The 23,045-nt window shown below is 43.5% G+C and overlaps 1 protein-coding gene across 3 annotated transcripts in view; it reads left to right on the top strand.

The window, feature by feature from the left end:
- Positions 1–21,960, top strand: part of LOC124140790 (galactoside alpha-(1,2)-fucosyltransferase 1-like) — a 36,036-nt gene extending 14,076 nt beyond the window's left edge. For all 3 annotated transcript variants that reach the window (XM_048395781.1, XM_048395780.1, XM_046508560.2), the window contains exon 2: positions 19,319–21,960. In XM_048395781.1, coding sequence (XP_048251738.1) covers positions 19,431–20,540 — 1,110 coding nt within the window. In that variant the 5' untranslated portion in view covers positions 19,319–19,430 and the 3' untranslated portion in view covers positions 20,541–21,960. The remainder of the gene's footprint in view (positions 1–19,318) is intronic.
- Positions 21,961–23,045: the final 1,085 nt, after the last annotated feature.

Here is a 23,045-nt window from a genome sequence, read left to right as displayed (position 1 = left end):
TTTGTCACTGTTGACATCCGTAATTATCATGGATCTGATATCAAAAGGCACTCGGGTGAGATATGATTTACATACAGGTAATTAACATAAGTTCAAAGGCATTGTTACACCTGTGGATGTGTGCACAGTGAGATTGATGTACTCAGTGTGACATCAAACTATATAAAGACCACTTTTCTCATCAATGTCATTGGTTGGTTGGTTTGTTGTTTAACGCCGCACTCAGAAATATTCCAGCTATACGACGGCAGTCTGTAAATAATCGAGTCTGGACGAGACAATCCAGTGATTAATATCACGAGCATCGATCCACGCATTTGGAATACGATGACATGTATCAACCAAGTCAGCGAGCCTGACCACTCGATCCCGTTAGTCGCCTTTAACGACAACAATAGTCGCCTTTTACGGCAAGCATGGGTTGCTGAAGAGCTGTTCTGCCCCGGATCCAATGTGAAAGGAAATTAGTAGGTAAGTGGAATTTAGAAAATAATCGATTTCCCAAACTCTCGATCTTATATTAAATGAATGTCCACAAAACAGGATTGTGACTTGGGATCTACACCGGGCCAACATACATACCTCGAAAATCTTGCCGTAAACCCCCACTCATTTATTGGTGAATTTATCACGAGGAATGTCATTGAGACAATTTATGCGAAGTACAGACAGTTTAAATCATTGTTTAAACCATTTCAAATCAGATAACTATCAGTGTAACTTAATTTTGTATAGGAAATACTCATTCTTGTAGTACCGTATGGGGCAATGGGGTAATCGAGACGTAAAAACGTTCACACGTCACCCCGATGGACCGGGTTCGATTCCTCACAAAGGACCAAGGTTTGAAATCTATCGCTGGTATGTCCTCATTTTGATATTGCGGGAATATTGGTAAATAAGGCAAAGGTCGTTTGAGACGTAGATATTTATAGGAAAAATGTATAATCAGGAAATAAGCGTAATATCCGATTCACTTAGTAAATATGTATTTTAGGAATTATACATTTCCCTTGAAATTGATTGTGAAAATAATACATATATCCTGAAGTACTACTTAAAAGTTCTACACTGTTTGTTTGTTCTTTAACGCCGCACTCAGCAACATTCTAGCTATATGACTGCGGTCTGTAAATATTCGAGTCTGGACCAGAAAATCCAGTGATTGACATCACGAGCATCGATCTAGGCAATTGACATACGATGACATGCATCAACCACGTCAGCGAGCCTGAGCACCCGATCCCGATAGTCGCCTTTTACGAGCATAGTCGCCTTTTACGGCAAGTATGGCTTGCTGAAGACCTATTCTATCCCGGAATCTTCAGTTCTACACTGTTTAGTTTGAAAATTTACGCCAATCTCAGCAATATCCCACCTTTATGACGGCGGTATGTAAATAATTGAGTCTGGATAATCAATCCAGTGATTGACATCATGAGCATCGATCCACGCATTTTGGATCGATGAGATGCGTCAACCAAGTCAGCGAGCCTGACCACCCGCGAAAGTTCTACAAATGGATGAAAGACCCGCATAGACGCTCTGAGACGCTCTGACACGTGATCCAGCCAGGATTGCCAATGCACCATTTTCATGGTCCTTTAAAATGATTTAAGAAAATATGAATAATTTTCACCTTCAAATTTCAGGAAATTGCATATTTACTGAGTGAAAAGGACATTACACATACTGACATTTTCAGGAATCTTACGCATATTTATACATTTTATACATATTTCCTGTAAGATATACAGTAGTAAGATGGAGAAACGGTTTCAATATCGTTTGTTCAATGGGTAATGTATTCAACACATTGACTGGGGATTGTGTGAATGCAATAAGCCTCATGTAGAAATTCCCCTTGGTATATACATTAATGGTAATCACAGCATTGGCTACAGTTGAGAAATTGCGCATTCAATTTCATACAAGCCCCTGGTGAGAATCGGTCTCCAGCAATGTATTCTGGTTGTAAGAGGGGGGCCAAATGGAATGGAATGGTCATGCTCGGTGACTATCTCCCCCCCCCCCCCCCCCCCCCCCCCCCCCCGTCGTGGATCGTTGCTCGCAATATCTATCACCTGATTGTCTGGTCCAGATTCGATCAGTTTCAGGGTGCGATCATACAGCTGCAATATTGACAAACTTGATCAAGGTTCAAGTACTAGCTATAGATTCGCTCTTTTATACCACAAGGGCTGGGACTTTATCGAAAAAATAACCAGCCTCAGACAAACATAATTATGCTTCAGACTGAAGAAAAAAAGATCTGCCACAAAAAAATACATTCTTGTAATGTGCTTTTTATCAAAACATATTTAGTCTCATAGCTTTAAAAATATCTGGTTTGCAGACAACCCCTCCCCACCCCCAACACACACATCCCCCCAGTGCCTACAACTCGGCTATTCTCCAGCATCAAGCTGATACGCCGTGATATATCTGATACATTGTTAAATTAGGCGTTGAAATGCACTCATGTCAGAAAGAGCGTAGTTTGTCTGATGGAGTAGTGGGCTTATCCCGATATAACGCATGTCGAAGCCGGCAGTCTTCAGATCCTGTCTTGTGCCATATCTATCCAACGGTGCCCATTCCTCAACCTCACGTATAGCCAGTGCAAGTCGCTCCGTCGGCTGTGGCAAGCATGGGATAACGGTACTCGGAGATCGTTACTCACCAATCATGGATGTTATCCAAGACTGGTACACGAGGAAGAAGCTGGGAGAAATGGTCTCCGCGACAGGGATGACTGAGTTGCCAATTTTCACGTCGATAAAAATAATTCTGTAATAAATCAAGTTGTGGAAGGTCGGCGGTTGGGTTTATTTACAGCACGAGTTTCCCCGAACCGGTTATTTATGACAAGTGATGAACGTGTTGACGAGTGATGTTTTTTTTCCGGTCCAGACTTGGTTATTATAGGCCTCAATTTTATTGCTTGGAGTTTGATTACATCGTCGTAAAAATATATTCACTAACTATTTCTGTGTTGAGGTGAGGTGAGGTGAAATGGGGTTTAACGTCGCGTCCAAGATTATTGCACTTATATAGCGACGTGCATGTACGTGTATGTGTTTGTGTGGCTGCTTTTACTAGTCCGGACTGATGCCGATTTATAGTGCTAGCTCACTGAGATACCATGCCGCAGTTTAACATGAATATCCCACTCAGACACAGTATACTGACTCCGAGCCGACCAGTCCTTGTTTTAGCCCCTTAATGCCGAGCGCCAGACAGGGTAACAACAAGTACCATCTTTTAATGTCTTTTGGTATGACGCGGTCGGGGATCGAACCCCGGACCTTCCGCTCTCCGGGCGGACGCTCTACCACTAGACCACGGAGGCGGTCTCTGTGTTGAGATGTAACTTGTTTGGCGACCTACCATTTACAATTCTGAAAGGGTATGCGTGTGTTTGTGGTTCTTTGAGACTCTACATTTTTCAGTACTTATAGATCTTATAAGTAGGAGCCGTACTATTATATTTTCACCTGGACATAAACTGTTTCAGGACAACCATACGGAAGCCTTTTAGAGCCATTTTTATATATATATTTTTTTCGATACTATCTTGAAATTTCAATATATCAAGTTGAAATTTCAAGATACAGAAGTTGAAAGTTCAAGATATTAAGTTGAAATTTCAAGATACAAAGTTGAAATTTCAAAATGCAAAGTTGAAATTTCAAGATAATAAGTTAACATCCTAAGATGTAAAAATACGTTTGAAGTGAATAATCTTGAAATTTAGAGATTCTACGAAAGCCTTTTAGGACCATTTGTTTAAAAAAAATAAAAAATTCGATACTATCTTGAAATTTCAAGACACTAAGTTGAAATTTCAAACAGTATCGAAAAAAATAAAAAAACAAATGGCCCTAAAAGGCTTCCGTACAACCAGCTTCCCCAGCCAACAATTAAGTCTTTATCAAACATCACTCCATACATCACTCACTCCAAAGCACCGATAAAAAATACATGTGCCAAGCTCATTCCAAAGAAAAGAATAGCTTGTCTTGAAGCAGCTGTTGGGGTGTCCCACGTAACGGACACATCTTGCTTACACCATAGGCTTTCAAATTTACCATCAGTAGCCTGGTAAATTAAGACGTCAACGACAGAGAAAAATATGTCTCGATTATCCGCGAACTATATTCCATTGGGCGTTAAAGGCGAAAAGAAAATCTGTCCAAAAAAGCTTCCAGACCTCCGGCAGAAGGTGGGTCCCTCAAGCCAATTCACTCTTGATGTAATTATTAAGTTGGAAAACCTTTTATCCGATTAGTTCGTGCGCGAATGTAGATCCCCATGGCTGATCTTTCATAAGCCAAGGACTACCTATGTGACGTAGAAGTGGGCAATGCCACGCCTATGAAATACGCCATCATGTCACAGTCTGGGTCGATCAGGTACCTGTCCCTATCAACACATGGCCATTTGATTAAAACTGGTTTAAGTTGCGGATACTGTATTTTTGGAAGCGGGAAAAAAGGATTGATTTCCAAGAAAATTACTTTGGTTTGACAAGGCGACTGAAAAACTGGCGATGAACGTTGAGATATTCCTTCCAACTCGGCTCAACCTCTATCCTAAAGGTCAGGTTTGTCTGATGTAGACACGATGCCGGTCGTAATCAGGGTTCCAGATAACGTTTGGAGGCTATATGTGTGTGAGGTGAGGTGAGGTGAGGTGAAATTGGGTTTAACGTCGCGTCCAAGATTATTGCACTTATATAGCGACGTGCATGTACGTGTATGTGTGTGTGTGGCTGCTTGTACTAGTCCGGACTGATGCCGATTTATAGTGCTAGCTCACTGAGATACCATGCCGCAGTTTAACATGAATACCCCACTCAGACACAGTATACTGACTCCGAGCCGACCAGTCCTTGTTTTAGCCCCTTAATGCCGAGCGCCAGACAGGGTAACAACAAGTACCATCTTTTAACGTCTTTTTGTATGACGCGGCCCGGGATCGAACCCTGGACCTTCCGCTCTCCGGGCGGACGCTCTACCACTAGACCACGGAGGCGGTCCTATGTGTGTGTGAGATACACGACAGCGGCCTGTGGATAATTAAGTCCATGCAGTGGTTGATATGATGAAGAACGCTCGGGGTACGATGACACGCAAGTTACAAAGTCGACGAGCATGGCCATCTTACGACCAGCTTAGGTTGTTGGGTACCACTTCCGACCTGAATCAACAGTCTTGAGAGCCATTGATTTACTAACACGTTCGTTCCTTTGTTGTTTAACGCCACACTCAGCAATATTCCAGCTATATGACGGCGGTCTGTATAAATAGTCGAGTCTGGACCAGACAATCCAGTGATTGAGATCATGAGCAATCTGGGCTGACCAGTAATTAGACAATGTGGGTATTAATTGGTTTAGGAAATTAGACGATCTGGATAATTATACTCCGGCAGAGACCATATAATAGATGGTCTCTGACTCCGGGTACAATGTGTGAAGCCCATTTTCCGGTGTCCCCCGCCGTGATATTGCTGGAATATTGCTACAAGAGGCGTAAAACCATACTCACTCACTCACTCTGGGATCTGTTTCTGCATATATTCGAGACAGATTATTCTCTGGGTTGACGTGATGAATTCTAATTTGTATCTGTTTACGTGCTGCCAAAAGTGTGTCACATATCGCATTCATAAGCTCCCTACAGCGATATAGAACATGCCTGACGGACCGGTTCAAATCCTGACACTGCCGGTCATCCGAGAGACCCTAATAATTTTTGGTATACTTGGCTGAATGCGCGTCGGCCCGGGAGCTCCAAATATGACATTTAGGAGAAAAGCTCCTCTTTGCGTTCCCGAGACGGTAAGGGATCAGACACGGTTCGTTGACGCTCCCGGTACCAGGCAAATAAATCGAGGACAAAGGAGAACACTCATCAACTTATTTATGTATGTAAGGTTATAAGGTTTAAAATGTAAAATTGTACATATTCTTATCAATGTACAATTCAGGTGAAGATGTTTAATGTATGCATGTTAAGTTAAAATGGTTTAAACATATTTTTGTTTCGACTGAAATTGGTTTGTTGTTTCACGCCGCACTCAGCCATATTCCAGCTATATGACGGCGGTAATCGAGTCTGGACCAGGCAATCCGGTGATTGATATCATGAGCATCAATCCACGCAATTGGGATCGATGACATGCATCAATCGTGTCTGACCACCCTATCCCGTTAGTCGCCTTTTACGGCAAGCATATTCCAACAATATTCCAGGTATGACGGCCTGTAAATAATCGCGTCTATACTATACAATCCAGAGATTGACATCATGCGAATCAATATACGCATCTGGGACAAGATGACATGCATCGATTTAGTCAGCGAGCCTGACCACCCAGTTGATCTAATGTATCACGTGATCTGTTTGGTCACGCCACCTGCGGTTCGATATGAAAAAAAGTCGGAATAAAAAGAAAACGAATTTTGAGTTGAAGAATCGGTTCCCAACAGTACTTAAACAATAGGAAACTAAGATTAGGGACGGGCTGTCCATGAGAAAAAGGAAATTTGTTTTAATAAGCCTAACCTAGGAATATCTAAACAAATCCGATTTCGGTTGATTTGGGAAGCGTGGGTTTGAATGCGTTAGAGACCGACATATCACGTTCGGCAAACAGCCACCGAAAGCCGACGTCCAGCCGTGTTAGAAATGTGATGATTAGTAATATTTGGAGGAGGAAAGTCGCGATTGTGGAACATGTTTTTGTCTTGGTCTTATTCTATTCACGCTGTCTGTCACTGGTTAAGCCAAGTGACACACGAAAATTGATATTAGGTTTGTTTCCAAGAAGGCACGATTTGTAATGAAATCGAATGGCATTTTGAGGTGCGTTTGCGCGGTGTGCTGTGAATACGAACGTGCTTATGAAAACAAAGTGAAGTGGTACGGCGTTAGCTGTTAACCGCATAACTTGGGATGTGATGTCGCTTGTGACTCAAAGGGAGGCAATACAGTAAATTTGAAACGTTTATAACGACGTCCTTCTAACGATACCTTTTTTTTAAAAAAAAGGACAGGTCCTCATTCTTGTCGGGGACCCGTGAAGATCCGGGTAGAATTGGTCTTCAGCAACCCATACTTGTCTCCCCTGTGAAGATCCGGGGCAGAATAGGTCTTCAGCAACCCATGCTTGCCGTAAAAGGCGACTATGCTTGTCGTAAAAGGCGACTAACGGGATCGGGTGGTCAGGCTCGCTGACTTGGTATATACATGTCATCGGTCCCAATTGCGTGGATCGATCATGATATTAATCACTGGAATGTCTGGTCCAGACTCGATTATTTACAGACCGCCGTCATATAGCTGGAATATTGCTGAGTGCGGCGTTAAACAACCAACCAACCAACAAACAAACATTCTTGTCGGGAACTTCGCCAACTGATAATTGGAGGATTACAATGTGTGACCAGATTATGTGTCATCGTGTCACATACATTTCCCGGGAAGGTAGTCAAGCTGGTCACGTACAAGGTCCGGGTTCGATTCCCAAATCGGGTACAATGTGTGAAGCCAATTTTTGGTGTCCCCCTCCGTGACATTGCAAGAACATTACTGAAATTACTATCCAGTGGTTGACATCATGAGTATCTGACATGCATCAACCAAGTCAGCGAGCCTGACGACCCGATCCCGTTAGTCGCCTCTTGCGACAAGTATAGTCGCCTTTGACAAACCAACCAGTTTATATTTTCTTTTTCCCGTCAGTTTAGTAATGAAATCCTGTTCGAAGCGGCGGTAAACCGACCTCACTCACTCATTTAACGTTTCGCCAAAAAAGCTGTCAAGCAGGGATATAACCGCAATATCGTTCAAACAATTCGTCCACGATATATTCCAGAATATCGAAAAGGCAGCATTCCAGAATAAACACATCTCTTTCCATTTAACAACACATTTTCCTCCTTCCAAAAAACACCAAGAAATTATTTCATTTTTGTCTCTTGTGTCCCTCTAAAAGTTAAGAGCGGTGAATTCACGGAGATTATGAGCGCAAAAAATTCTTCCGTTCAAGCAGTGTTGGCTTTTTTTTAGAGAAATACATTCTCAACGCAGCATGCACATACTTTTGGATTCCCAAGGTTTATTGATTAGGTGTGACATTTACACAGTTCACCAGGGTTTGAAAGTACGGTACGCCAAATACAAAAAAACTACAAATCATAATTGAAAGCAAGAACTACTTACCTGGCCTGGAGTGAAGTATGTCACACGATGTTAAACCACCCACTGTTGTAAATTTTGTGTTTTTCCGTGTAGAATAAAATCATAGCTCTCCGTATTCGCTATCCATTTGTTTGGAGACCGTCTCCGTAGAGTAGTGGATAGAGCGTCTGCCATGAGTGCGGTGGTTCGAACGCAGTGGTCGCGTCATCTCCAAAGATGTTAGTCTAGTGGTAGAGCGTCCGCCCGGAGAGCGGAAGGTCCAGGGTTCGATCCCGGGCCGCGTCATACAAAAAGACGTTAAAAGATGGTACTTGTTGTTACCCTGTCTGGCGCTCGGCATTAAGGGGCTAAAACAAGGACTGGTCGGCTCGGAGTCAGTATACTGTGTCTGAGTGGGGTATTCATGTTAAACTGTGGCATGGTATCTCAGTGAGCTAGCACTATAAATCGGCATCAGTCCGGACTAGTACAAGCAGCCACACACACACATACACGTGCATGCACGTCGCTATATAAGTGCAATAATCTTGGACGCGACGTTAAACCCAATTTCACCTCACCTCCAAAGATGTTAAAATATGCTACAATATGCCCCTATTGTAGGTTCTGGCAATGCCTCAGGGACGGAGATTTGCATAGAGAATGGCGGCGCCTAATTCCTTTGGATCACCCCATGTTCCCCTTTCGTGGTCCAGTTGAAGAGTGTCCGCCCGGAGAGCGTCATACCAAAAAACTTTTAAAGATTGTACTTATTATTGCACTGCCTGGCGCTCGGCTTCTAGGGGCTAAAACAAAGACGTCGTTGGTATACTTTGTCTGAGTAGGGTATTCATGTTCCACTGCAGCATGGTATCGAAGTGGGCTAGCACTACAAAACCGGCCACACACACACACACACACACACACACGCACCTGTGTGCACGTCGTTATATATACTCTCAAGCAAAGAGAAACGCGATTAGCCGACACGCGATTCGATGTAGCCTAGTACATTAGTTTACTATGACATGGGTTTTTGCAATCACTACCTGAAATATTTATAGATATATCTCTTTCCGTTGAGTCTCCTGTAATCTGCATTCGTCCCCTAGCCAACACCAACACCTTATCTTAGGTTTGTAAACTTCTTCATGCTTTCCTGCCTCACACGTTAAAGTTACACCCCTTAACGGGATTGTCATGAGCATCGATCCACGTCATTGGGATCGATGACATGCATCAACCAAGTCAGCGAGCCTGACCACCGGATCCCGTTAGTCGCCTCTTACGACAAACATAGTCGCCTTTTACGGCAAGCATGGGTTGCTGAAGACCAATTCTATCCCGGATCTTCACGGGTCTGTAACGGGATTGAAAAACTCTTGTGTTCTTGTGGGGTTCTAGGTAAGAATAACGGTCTCGAGCAACCGATATGGTTCTCGTAAGAGGCGGCTAAATGGATCGCGTGGTCCGGCTCGGTGACTTTGCTGATTGCACATCACTGGGTCGTCTTGGTCCAAAGTCGAATATTTACAGACTGCCGTCATATAGCTGGAATACTGCTGAATGCGGCGTTATACAACAAACACTTTCACCAAATTCGTTAATTGCATGTCATCGTTTCCCAATTGTCAATCATTGATTCAGTAAATCTTAATCTTGCAAAGATTTGAAATTCGAGTACCAAGAGGTCTTACAGAATGAAAATCCGGTGATTCCGAAAGCTCCTTAACTCAAACATCTTCTTCTGGGACTCAGCAGAAAACAATCTCAGTTCAACAATAGGAATGCAAAAAATATATGCAGAGCTTATCGAATCGTTTAAATAAGCTTTACAGTAATTAGATGCATAGAAAATGCTGTTGTCCTTCCACCGTTTCTCCAGGAGTATGTTACACAGCTTATCGGCCTGTCGATGAACATCTAAAGTTTGCGTGATTACCTATCGAGGATGTCGTTTACACACTCTAACCCTCGGTGGGAGGAGGCATGTAATCCTCCTCAAGCGGGTTTCTGTAAATGTCTGTGATTTGAAGAGTGTCCTGAATCGATGTATTATTGACCACGTCGCGCAGGATTTCTCACCTCGCTCCTCTCAAAGCATCATGTCTGTTTGGATGTCAGCTACGAGTCAATTAAAACTTCATTCCATCTCCATTATGTCAATTTACATTGGCTACAAACCATTGATTCTGTGCCTGGACGTCGTGGAAGATGTGGCTCTCGTGAAATCTCGTTTGGAACGCGAGAGATGAGTTTGTGCTTGTGGTTTGGGGGATGTTTTTTTTTCATGCTGGAAGGATGTGAAGTTTCTTATCAAACAGAATATCTAAGATTTGTTGGTTGGTTTGTTGTTTAACGCCGCTCTCAGCAATATTCCAGCTATATGACGGCGGTCTGTAAATAATCGAGTGGGGCACAGACAATCCAGTGATTAATATCATGAGCATCGATCCACGCAATTGGGATCGATGACATGCATCAACCAAGTCAGCGAGCCTGACCACCCGATCCCGTTAGTCGCCTTTTACGGCAAGCATGGGTTGCTGAAGACCTATTCTACCCCGGAATCTTCACGGGTCAGATCTCAGAACGTTAACGGATGGGTTACATGGTCTGGATATGTATCATAACGTCACAGTGACAAAATAAATTACAAGAAATACAAATGGTACTACTTTGTTTAAACATCCGATCCCCGTAGGGAATCAGGGTTAGAATTGGTCCCCCGTCCTGGTCTTACGAAGCGACAATATGGTTCAGTTGATCAGAGTCGGTGACTTAGTTAATCGTTTTGTTTGTTTGTTGTTTTACGCCGCACTCAACAATATTCCAGCAATATGACGGCGGTCTGTAAGTCTGGACCAGACAAACCAGTGATTAATATCATGAGCATCGATCTACGCAATTGGGATACGATGACATGCATCAACCAAGTCAGCGAGCATGCCCACCCAATCCCATTAGTCACCTCATAAACGGCGTTTGACATTGCCCATCTGTGACAAAGCGCTATGACAGCGGGCTGTGAAAAATTGGTCTTCATCATACAAATCATGGATTGCATTTGTGAGCAACGATGAACTCTGCAACTATTCCTGCTATATGACGCCGATTTTGCAAAAAATCAAACGAATCCGGATCTTGATCAGACAATTCAGTGATTGATATTATACACAACGACGCCTTTCCGGGAACGTTGACACGCCGTCAACGAAGTCGTGATATTAATTGATCTAGAAATATTGAAGCAACGACGCTAGGCCCTGTGGTCACCGCGCCTGATGACCCGATCCATTAACTCGAATATTCTGACAAGCATAGGTTGCTGGGGACCTATTTTACCCCGTAATCCCCATGGGCCGAAATCGTGCGGGCAGCTGTATTCATTATATTGCAACAGGATAATAAGCCACATGTAGAATTCCCACGGGGGTACATTAATGTTGAAGTAATCACAGCAAATACATGCATTTGCTACAGCTGAGACAGAGGAGTGTATGCATTGGTATGCAAGCCACGTGGGGAGTCCTTAGGGAAATTTTGTCCCCAACCTATTTGACCCCGCACCAAATGGATCTGACCCGTGAAGATTCCGGGGTAGAACAGGTCTTCAGCAACCCATGCTTGCCGGAGAAGGCGACTAACGGGATCGGGTGGTCAGGCTCGCTGACTTGGTTCATACATGTCATCGATCCAAACTGCGCGGATCGATGCTCATGATGTCAATCACTGGATTGTCTGGTCCAGACTCGATTATTTTACAGACCGCCGTCATATAGCTGGAATATTGCTGAGTGCGGCGTTAAACAACAAACAAACAAACAAACAAACAACTGGACCTGGTAGTCATAGTGGACCTCATAGTGGGTGAGGTGAGGTGAAATGGGGTTTAACGTCGCGTCCAAGATTATTGCACTTATATAGCGACGTGCATGTACGAGTGTGTGTTTTGTGTGGCTGCTTGTACTAGTCCGGACTGATGCCGATTTATAGTGCTAGCACACTGAGATACCATGCCGCAGTTTAACATGAATACCCCACTCAGACACAGTATACTGACTCCGAGCCGACCAGTCCTTGTTTTAGCCCCTTCATGCCGAGCGCCAGACAGGGTAACAACAAGTACAATCTTTTAACGTCTTTTGGTATGACGCGGTCGGGGATCGAACCCCGGACCTTCCGCTCTCCGGGCGGACGCTCTACCACTAGACCACGGAGGCGGTCTGGCTGTCATAGTGGCCCGACAGGGTGGGTTGTTGCTTTTCCAGATTCGTTCGATTAGTTCCGGACCACCGTCAGAGAGTTGGATTACGTTAGTACGTTACGTTACGAGTGCAGCGTTAAACAAAATCCGCGTATCCAGAAATGGGGATCGGGTGCGAACGCCACTCCCCTTTTTGATGTGCGAAAAACATAGCAAAATCAATTGTTATTTCTTTTAATAAAAACAACAATGAATTTTAGACAAACAAACACAAATTGTTTTTCTAATAATACGCTGGCATATTGGCATATTGTATTTTAAGTGCACCCCGCATCTCGAGGCCATACTTTGGGTAAAGTTTGCACAAAATGTTTACACATAAACCTTCGACGAAGCGATCTGGGCGGTAAGGCGATCATATCGTCCCATACTTCTATATTGACCTACAATTTCGTAACGATCCTTTGCGTGGACTGGAATACATTTTCGAATTCTCAACCAGCAACATTGCCAACACTTCAGGATGGTGAAACGATGAACTATCACTTTGGTATACTTTTAAATCATAAATACCGGCAAAGAAACCGATTCTTTGACCAAGGTGTGGTGGGGAAAACTAGTCGTTAAAGCGTTCGCTCGTCACGCCGAAGACCAGGGTTCGATTCCCGACATGTGTAAAGCCCATTTGTGGTGACACCCGTGAAATTGCTGGAATATTGCTAAAAGCGGCGTAAAACCATTCTCACTCACTCACTCTTTGACCAATTTCAAGCAAGTCAAACGCACATTCCGACTGATTTGTCGAGTTTTCGCACATGAAATTAATCGCGAGCGAGTCTGCTTGAAGGCTACGGAAAGTTTCGAGTGGTGACGGAAGGGATCGAGTGGTGACGAACGCATACATCTATTACTGCTGACCGGTATGGCCCTTCACCAGAAAAGGCTGCTTCATCACAGAAGATTTGTGATGATAATTCAAGGTGAAATTTCGATGACCATGGTAATTACTGAGCGAGATGCATTCCCCCGCTCGTTATACATGCTACAGTAACCATGGTCTCGTCCATCACGAGATGTCGCGATGACGGAATTGGAGATTCGCGTGTGCTGAACGATTTATTCTGATCATTTGTATTCGCTATTCACAATCTGTGCACCGTGGTCATATTTCACCGGGATCTTATCCGTCAAATCGTTTTTTCCTAACCACGAATCTGATTTCATACGATCGACATTAATATCTGGTACATGATCATGGAAATTGGTGATTTAGACGCTAACCACCATTCTGGCACCAAAGGGCGCATTTAACGGCAAGTGATATTATCCTGAGTAATGTGATGCTTAATATAAGGAAAGACTTAACACTGGGTTTAGTCAGTGTGAAATTGAGAGCCGTCTTTCTCATATATTGTTTGTCAATTTTTACGCAGCAAAATTCCAGCCATGTGGCGGCAGTCTGTTAATAATCGAGTTTGGACCAGACAGTCCAGTGATTGATACTACGCCCAAAGCCATCGGGCTACGTTGATCGCAGAGTCCGACCACCCAATAGATCTCCTCGTACGTCGATCATAAGGATATATATCCCGAAGGACCCGCCCCTCAAATGGTCCGACCGCCGAAGGGGTCGGGTCGGAGCGTGCTTGTTTTTTGCATAGGACCTCGTCAAGAGTAATCGTCGTTTCGTTGCAACAAAATTCACTTTAAATTTTATGAAGTCTTTCTGTTTCATAACGGTAACCGTGGAATGTTCGTAACAGACGCCACCTGATTTTCTTGAAGACGAGTCAATATTCATCACGTGACAGGTCAATACTGATCATGTGACGAATCAATATTCGAGGTTAGTGTCAGTCACATGATTTCGGGGCGCACATTGAATTTTATTGTTTCGTCGATTTACCAATAGATTTGCAAGATTCTTAGTAGAGGTAAAAGAAACATATGTTAAAAATACAGTGTACAGTTAGGCTTCAAACATGTAAAATCAGGCCTGTGGGGGTGGGGAGGGGTTGTTTCTTGAGGCAGGAGGGGCATTTGTCCATCTCTTTCATTCCATAACCTACTCATTACCTTACCACAACTATAAAATTAAATTAAGAAAAAACATTTTAAGTGATTATTCCAAAGTATTGTCCACGGGACAGCATGGGAACAAAAATAGTGTTTTTAGCAGTAGTATGGATTAAAACCCTAGGGAGGCCTATTTGCGCCCACGTGTTTGCATGCCTAGTAAACGAGTTAATTTGTTTCTCACACATACTTGATCCTAAACGTCGACCCAATTGTCGAGGTCACCGCAAGTATCTGCAGAGTTGCGTCCCTTGGGGCGCACCAAACCCCTGTGAAGAAGATTGGCGTTGATTGTGCTTATTGGTTTGTCAGCATCCTACCTAGACACAGCGGAAAGGGATCAACTCAGTTGTTTTATTTATTTCAGGTATTGATTAAAACTAACGTCTTGGTAACGTATTGAAGAAACCAATTCAAAATCACGTGTCAACGAATCGCGTTTCCCTTCACTTTAAATTCAAACATGTTGAGCAAAAACACATTTTTTTGCCATCCAGACGCTGGTTGATAACGAATCTTAAGATTGGGACGTGAGGTGAAATGCCATTTTACGTCACGTTCAAGATTCTTACTTTTATATGGCGCCATTCATGCACTGACCTGAGTGTGTGGATGCATGTGCTTAACGGTTCTTCCCACAGAGATGCGATGCGCATTATACTCCGAGCCGACCTGTTCATGTTGTATCCCCTAAATGCCGGTCGGCAGGCAGGGTAACCATTTTTTTTAACGTCTTTCACATTTTCGCGACCGTGGATCGAACCATCGTCCTTTTGCACTGACCCGTGAAGATTCCGGGATAGAATAGGTCTTCAGCAACCAATTCTTGCCATAAAAGGTGTCTATGCTTGTCGTTAAAGGCGACTAACGGGATCGGGTGGTCAGGCTCGCTGACTTGGTTGATACATGTCATCGATCCCAATTGCGTGGATCGATGCTCATGATGTCAATCACTGGATTGTGTGGTCCAGACTCGATTATTTACAGACCGCCGTCATTTAGCTGGAATATTGCTGAGTGCGGCGTTAAACAACAAACAAACAAACAAACACTCCGGGCAGACGCTCCATCTACTTGACCACGGAGGCGACCCGACTCTGAAGAAGATTGAATGTAAAACGACAACTCCAGAGTATAACTAGTCTCAATTATCCGCCGAAAAAGATTACTGTGGGCATAAAGGGCAAATTCAGTGATGACACCAGGTGTTCGCGAAACAGATTTGATCAGCTTGTCCCATTCTAATCGTATAAGTCGGGATCGGGTAGGAAAGTGGGGTAACATGGCCGACTGCGTGTCACCGTGTTCTGATGACGAGGGGGGTGCTCATGATATCGACCACTGGTCTGCCCTGTCCAGACTCGGATCATGTAAGGCCCCCGTAGTATAGCTGCAAAATTGTTGATTCGGTGCAAACATTTAATTCGAAATGTCCCAACTGGCTTCAATTCTTTTGGAGAAAAAGAAAATATCCACTTGAAAATTGGATTTGACCAAACAATTACTAACGTGATCAAAACTTGACTGAGCTCATAACAGTCGCAAAGTTAAGGTCAATACAGAGATGATACCCGGCGTATATTTTGTTTGTTCGCTTGTTTGTTGTTTAACGCCGCACCCAGCAATATGACGGCGGCCTGTAAATAATCGTGTCTGGACCAGACAGTCCAGTGATTGACGTCATGCACATCCATCCATGCAATTGGGATCTATGAGCAAGCATGGGTTGCTGAAGACCTTTACCCGTAACTAATACATCACGACCGACTAACACATTCTTGTTTGTTTCATTACATCCCGCGAAGGTCCGGGGTAGAATAGGTCTTCAGCAACCAATGCTTGCTGTAAAAGGCGACTATGGTTGTGGTAAAAGGCGACTAACGGGATCGGGTGGTCAGGCTCGCTGACTTGGTTGATGCACGTCATCGTATCCCAATTGCGTGGGTCGATGCTCATGATATTTATCACTGGATTGTCTGGTCCAGACTCGATTATTAACAGACCGCCGTCATATAGTTGGAATATTGCTGAGTCCGGCGTTAAACGACAAACCCAAACCCCCCAAAAACTTTCCTTTTCCCTGCAGTTTAGTTCCTGGGTAAAACGACAATCACCTATCAGTTCCTTCTAGCACACCCTGCCCTGCCATTGTTATGGCGCATGTTTAAAACGTCCCCGGCCTTGTTATTTTAAAACATTTATTTTCTATTTCTGATTGGCGGGAAGGAGGACATTTATTTCCCCAGGAACTCAAGCCATGCATATTTCGTTAAGATTCACTTTCATCTTGTTTTGTTTGCCTCTCCATCTAATATAAAGTCTTTACAAATAAACTTCTTCCTATCACATGTTTCGAAAAATCAATACACAATTGCGCAATTGCCCACAACCCGACACAGGTTTACGACCTTGTAGGAATTTGCATCAGTTGTCGCGAAAGTACCATCACAGCCTCGGGCCAGTTCTCCAGTGCCCATTAGGTTTGGTGGGTTAGGACCTTGGGATGAATATTTCATAAGTCGCTTTATCCGAGTTATTTGCATCTAAATGTGTGATTAATTCCCCCCTCTTGCTGTCGGCAAGGAGTTAGAGTCTGACAGATGGCAGCAACTAGCGAGGAAGTCCCGATGAGTGGGCTCTATTAGTCCCTGCTGAAATCTCCAACAAAGAAAATTATCACGGGAGCTGAAGAAAATATTTAGCTTAAAAACTCGATTTTTGATGAATGTACTGTGTCGCAATGCGGTTGGTACTGGGTTACAGAGTATTTGGTTGATTGAAGATAATGAAGCTGCGTCTGACAATCGATACGTGAAGAGTTGTGAATATATTGCGGTTTGTATTGTATCAACTGATCAAATGCTCACTGTTATTCCCGACCGCCTCCGTGGTCTAGTGGTAGACTGTCCGCCCGGAGAGCGGAAGGTCCGGGGTTCGATCCCCGGCCGCGTCATACCAAAATACGTTAACAGTTTGTACTTGTTGTTACCCTGTCTGGCGCTCGGCATTAAGGGGCTCAAACAAGGACTGGTCGGCTCGGAGTCAGTATACTGTGTCTGAGTAGGGTATTCATGTTAAACTGCCGCATGGTATCTCGGTGAGCTAGCACTATAAATCAGCATCAGTCTGGACTAGTGCAAGCAGCCACACAGACACACACACGTACATGCACGTCGCTTTATAAGTGCAATGATCTTGGACACGACGTTAAACCCTATTTCACCTCACATCACTGTTATTCCCATAGCGTCCCAGCTGTCTCGAATACGTGCTTCTGTTGATGTACTACTTAAATAGGTTTCATACCATATCCTTGAGGTCAGGTGAAATGGGATTGTACGTCGCGTTAAAGATTATTAGACGTATATAGCGACGTGCATTCATATGTGTGTGTTTGGCTGCTTGTCGTTTTACGCCGCAGTCAGCTATATTCCACCTCGCTGACTTAGTTGATTCATGTCATCGTATCCCATGTGCTTAGATCGATGCTCATGATGTCAATCACTGGATTGTCCGTTCCTGACTTGATTATTTACAGACCGCCTTCAAATAGGTGGAATATGGCTGAGTGCGGCGTTAAACAAAAAAAAGAAAAAAAAGTTAGTGTACTGACTTATCACAGTGAAAAGCGTTGCTCCGTTGACCAACCCAAATGTTACACAATTCCTTCTGAGACTCAGAACGTATCATGTTAATCAGACATTGTGAAGACCCGTGAAGATCCGGGGTAAAATAGGTCTTCATCAACCCATGCTATCCGTAAAAGGCGACTATGCTTGTCGTAAAAAGCGACTAACGGGGTCGGGTGGTCTGGCTCGCTGACGTGGTTGATGTAAGTCATCGATCCCAATTGCGTGGATCGATGTTCATGATATCAATCACTGGATTGTCTTGTCCAGACTCGATTATTTAGAGACCGCCGTCATATAGCTGGAATATTGCTGAGTGCGGCGTAAAACAACAAACAAACCAAGCGTGCAACAGAGCTGGTATAACCTAAACATTATGTTTTAATTAATATCAACTTATATTGTAATTATTATTATACCAAGGTTCCGTCCGTCCGTCCGTCCGAAAACTTGGTCCGCGCGATTTCTCTTAAACTATTCAGGGGATTCATCTCAAACTTAGTACATATAATCTGTGTCATATGGAGGGGTGCAGTGAAAAGAAAAAAAAAAAATGTTTTTATTAATTTTCCATTTTTTTATGAATTTTTCAAGTCCTAACGTCCGTCCGAAAACTTTGTCCGCGCGATTTCTCTTAAACTTTTCAGGGGATTCATCTCAAACTTAGTACATATAATCTGTGTCATATAGATGGGTGCAGTCAAAAAAAAAAAAAATGTTTGTATTAATTTTCCATTTTTTTATGATTTTTTACAAACCCTTACGTCCGTCCGAAAACTTTATCCGCGCGATTTCTCTTAAACTATTCAGGGGATTCATCTCAAACTTAGTACATATAATCTGTGTCATATGAAGGGGTGCAGTCAAAAGAAAGAAATTGTTTTTATTAATTTTCCATTTTTTAAATTAATTTTTCAAACCCTAACGTCCGTCCGAAAACTTTGTCCGCGCGATTTCTCTTAAACTATTCAGTGGATTCATCTCAAACTTAGTACATATAATCTGTGTCATATGAAGGTGTGAAGTCCAAAGAAAAAAATATGTTTTATTAATTTTCCATTTTTTTAATGAATTTTTCAAACCCTAAGTCTAACCCTATGCTAACTGTTTAATGTGTAACTACTGACACACTAGGCGGGTCGGGGGTATTAGTGAGCCACGCTCACTTTTGCACTTGTTAATATTGTCTTACTCCTGTATTTTCATTGTTATTTCAGGTTAAAGGCAGGGCTCATGGCTAAATTACAGGTCCGCAGTTGTACCCTGACATCGAGGCTAACTTCCGGTCCGGCTGTTTCGGGATGAGGTCATGTCTAGCGCCCTTTTGGGATGCGTCCGTTTCGACGCCGGCGGAAAGCCGCATTCTTTCTGACTCTCGTCGCTTCCGGGTTTCTGGTCTTCCTGCACAGCCACATGGCGTCAATGTCCGGTGACGTCATGTCTGGAAGTGACGTTAAACACAGAGATGGAAGAAGAGGACAGATGCTGTCGGGCCATCATAAAGGACAGACTGTGTTCAAAGATTTGGTGACTAAGAGTCTACGTTCACTCCCACAGATACCCAAAACTGAAGTCATTGAAGTCTCGCAAAATGCATCAATTCTCAGCTGTAACGAGAGTAGGAACGCTTCAGAAATATTTAAGAAAACGCACACCATGACGATCCATGGAGGTGGTCGCCTTGGTAACGCAATGTTCCAGTATGCCTCTCTTGTTGGTATTAGTAGTTTCCATGGTTACACAGCAACAATAGCAAGCTCACACTTTTTACGACGAATATTTAAGCTCAAAGCTCCGGCAACCAAAAACTTAAAGACACAAACAAAAGCCAAGAGAGAAAAAAGCCCTGGCATGTATGACCAAAGTATACAACATCTGTCTCACAATGTTAACTGGTCGTTGGTCGGTTATTACCAGTCGTGGAAATATTTCGGAAATATCTCGGAGACAATACGAGAGGAGTTCACGTTCCAAGACGAAGTCATTAAGGACATGCTGAAGGAAGCCCCCGTTCTTGCTAACTGGACCCGAATAACGATAGGGGTCCATGTTCGACGAGGCGACATGGCGTCCAAATATGAACGAGACCGAGGCTACAACGTTGCCGACGTCGGATTTCTTAACAGGTCAATGAACTACTTCCGGAAGAAGTATGAGAACCCTTTGTTCATTGTGTGCTCAGACAGTGTCACGTGGTGCAAAGACAACCTCATGTCGGACGATACCATTTTCACGAAGGGGCGTCGGGAGGTGGACTTGGCTATTTTGGCTCATTGTGATCATAATATTGTTACATCCGGGTCGTTTGGGTGGTGGGGAGCGTGGCTGGCTGGAGGTGATGTAGTGTATTTCAAAAACTTCCCGCGAGAAAAGACGTGGCTTGACCGACAATACACTAAAGAGGACTACTATCCAGATGAATGGCTGGGCATGCAGTAGGATAAACTGTTGCAAATAAAATGTCGAAAACAAAGACATCGTAAAACGTGTAGTGCGTTGAGGCAAGCGCCTTGGGCCCCGATCTACAAACTGATCTTACGATGACCGTAAGCCAGTGGGAGTTACGATCACCTTAGCGCTAAGATTGCTTTGTGGAACGGGCCCCTGGGTTGGTGATTCGGCCACATTAAGGACAATATTTCTCAGCCCCGATTGATCCAACCAATCGTCGCGAACATTTAGTTTATAACTATATTTTTGCATTTTAAATTCGATTCCCTTGTTTAGAGTTTCCATTGCCAAGCTCAAACCACCCGGAATGCAATACGCCATTTTACAAATCTTACAAACTTTTACGTAAGACTAAGCTATGGATTTCACATTTGCTTTTCGTTGTTATATTAGTGCTGTTCCGAGAGAGTGGCAATCCTTGTTAAGTTTGTTATAGTTAGAAGAAGCCTTTCAAGAAGAAAAATACTCGTGTCTCGTCAGGTCACTGACTCCATTCGGTCTGATTGCAAACCCAAGAAAGCTCACAACCTCAGCTAAAACTGGAAACTGGAAACCCAGCGACAAACCCTATTCCATAGCCACAAGAAATCACTGCTAAAAGAGGGGCAGGGGCGGTCGGGAAACCGAGTGGTTAAAGCGTTCGCTCGTCCCGCCGAAGACCCGGGTTCGATTCCTGACATGGGTACAATGTGTGAAGCCCTTTTCTGGTGTCCCCCGTCGTCATATTGCTGGTATATTGCTAAAAGCGGCGTAAAACTAAACTAACCAACCCATCATTTGGTCAAAGGATCAAGGCTTTTTCACTGTGACAAGTCAGTACAACAACTTTTTGTTTGTTTGTTGTTTAACGCCGCACTCAGCAATATTTCACCTATTTGAAGGCGGTCTGTAAATAATCAAGTCAGGAACGGACAATCCGGTGATTGACATCATGAGCATCGATCTACGCACATGGGATCGATGACATTCATCAACCAAGTCGGCGTAAAACCATACTCACTCTATATCATGACTATATCATGAGCCTGTGATTGCGAACCACTATTAGATAGTGATGTTACCAGGTGTTCTCGAAAAGATGAACGTATCCTGCCCCCCGGTGGCATCCGTCACAAACACAAACACGTCGCAAAGGCAGGTCAATTGTTCACCTGACAAAACACAATAACAAAGAATATGTGCATATGTCCCTTAGGCGTGCAAGGATCCTCGTGGATGGGTTTGAATCCAGGATTCGCCCCTACTATGGTCCTCAGCACCCTACCCTTGTTTGTGGTTTCGTCAACGTTGTAAACCGCTAAGAACTGCATTTTATCGTTTGATTTAGTAACTACTGAACATGAACGAATAAAGGACAGGTTCTGGGTCATCTTTACCAGTTACACTGTTATATACACACAACGAAAAACTATGATTTGTCAAGTAATTTGCCCTACCGATTCCCTGCATCTTCGTTTGGTGGTATTGAATTGCCTGTGCAAAAGCGCTGAAGTAGTTAAAAGATACACTTGGTTTATCCGGTTCTGAGAGCAATTGCAATACATTCTGACTTGTGTTTGGATAAATTGCATAGGTTAATCATTGAATTGAGGGCTTGTAGCGTAGGCGTTACAGTCGCCGCAATTCACCTTAAAGAATTGCTTTCTTAAGTCATAGAATCCCGGGTTCGAATCCCAGACTCATACTGATAATGATAATCGCTGTGTAGATGTGCTTCCGTTGGGCACGCCAGAACAATGATTGTGGGTTCGAATCCCAGTTCGCCCCGAATGTGTTACTAGGTTTGCCAGCACCAGACCCGTGCGTGTTGGTTTCACCAAAGTGGTAAACGTCTGAGACCTGCAACACTTCGGGCTTTCCTCCCATATCAAGACGACATGCCGTGATATAACTGGAATACTGTTCAAAGAAGCGTTAAATCAAACTCACAGACTAATTTTAAACTGTCTCACTAGTGCCATGTAATGACTTAATATAAGTGCTTCACCAGTGAGTTTCTTGGTTTCATTATTTGTCAATATTTCCATCGTAACTGATATTTTCTGAAGAAGTCTTCATCAACTGGTTCTTAGCTGTGATGGCGTGCGGTTTGTGACGTGTTCGGTCATTTTGTTGATGGTACCTGCGTATAGTACACTGAACAGTAAGGGGCGGTCGGGTAGTCTAGTGGTTAAAGCGTTCGCTCGTCACGCCGAAGACCCGGGTTCGATTCCCGAAATGGGTACAATGTGTGAAGCCCATTTCTGGTGTCCCCGCCGTGATATTGCTGGAATATTGCTAAAAGAGACGTAAAACCATACTCACTCACTCACTGAACAGTAATATCGTTTGAATTGTAACGGTTCATGTTATTAATTGTTCTTGAGAAACAGGGGTGATGGTAGCCCAGTGTCGAAGGTGATCGAAGATCCGGGTTCAATTCTCCACATACTAATAGTCTTGTAAATTGCATGAATCTATACAATATGCTCTCAGCGCTATGTTCCTATTACC

Source organism: Haliotis rufescens, unplaced genomic scaffold, assembly GCF_023055435.1.
Source record: "Haliotis rufescens isolate VD_foot unplaced genomic scaffold, xgHalRufe1.0.p SCAF_141, whole genome shotgun sequence".
Classification (NCBI taxonomy): Eukaryota; Metazoa; Mollusca; class Gastropoda; order Lepetellida; family Haliotidae; genus Haliotis; species Haliotis rufescens.
This window is presented reverse-complemented; position numbering and strand designations above follow the sequence as displayed.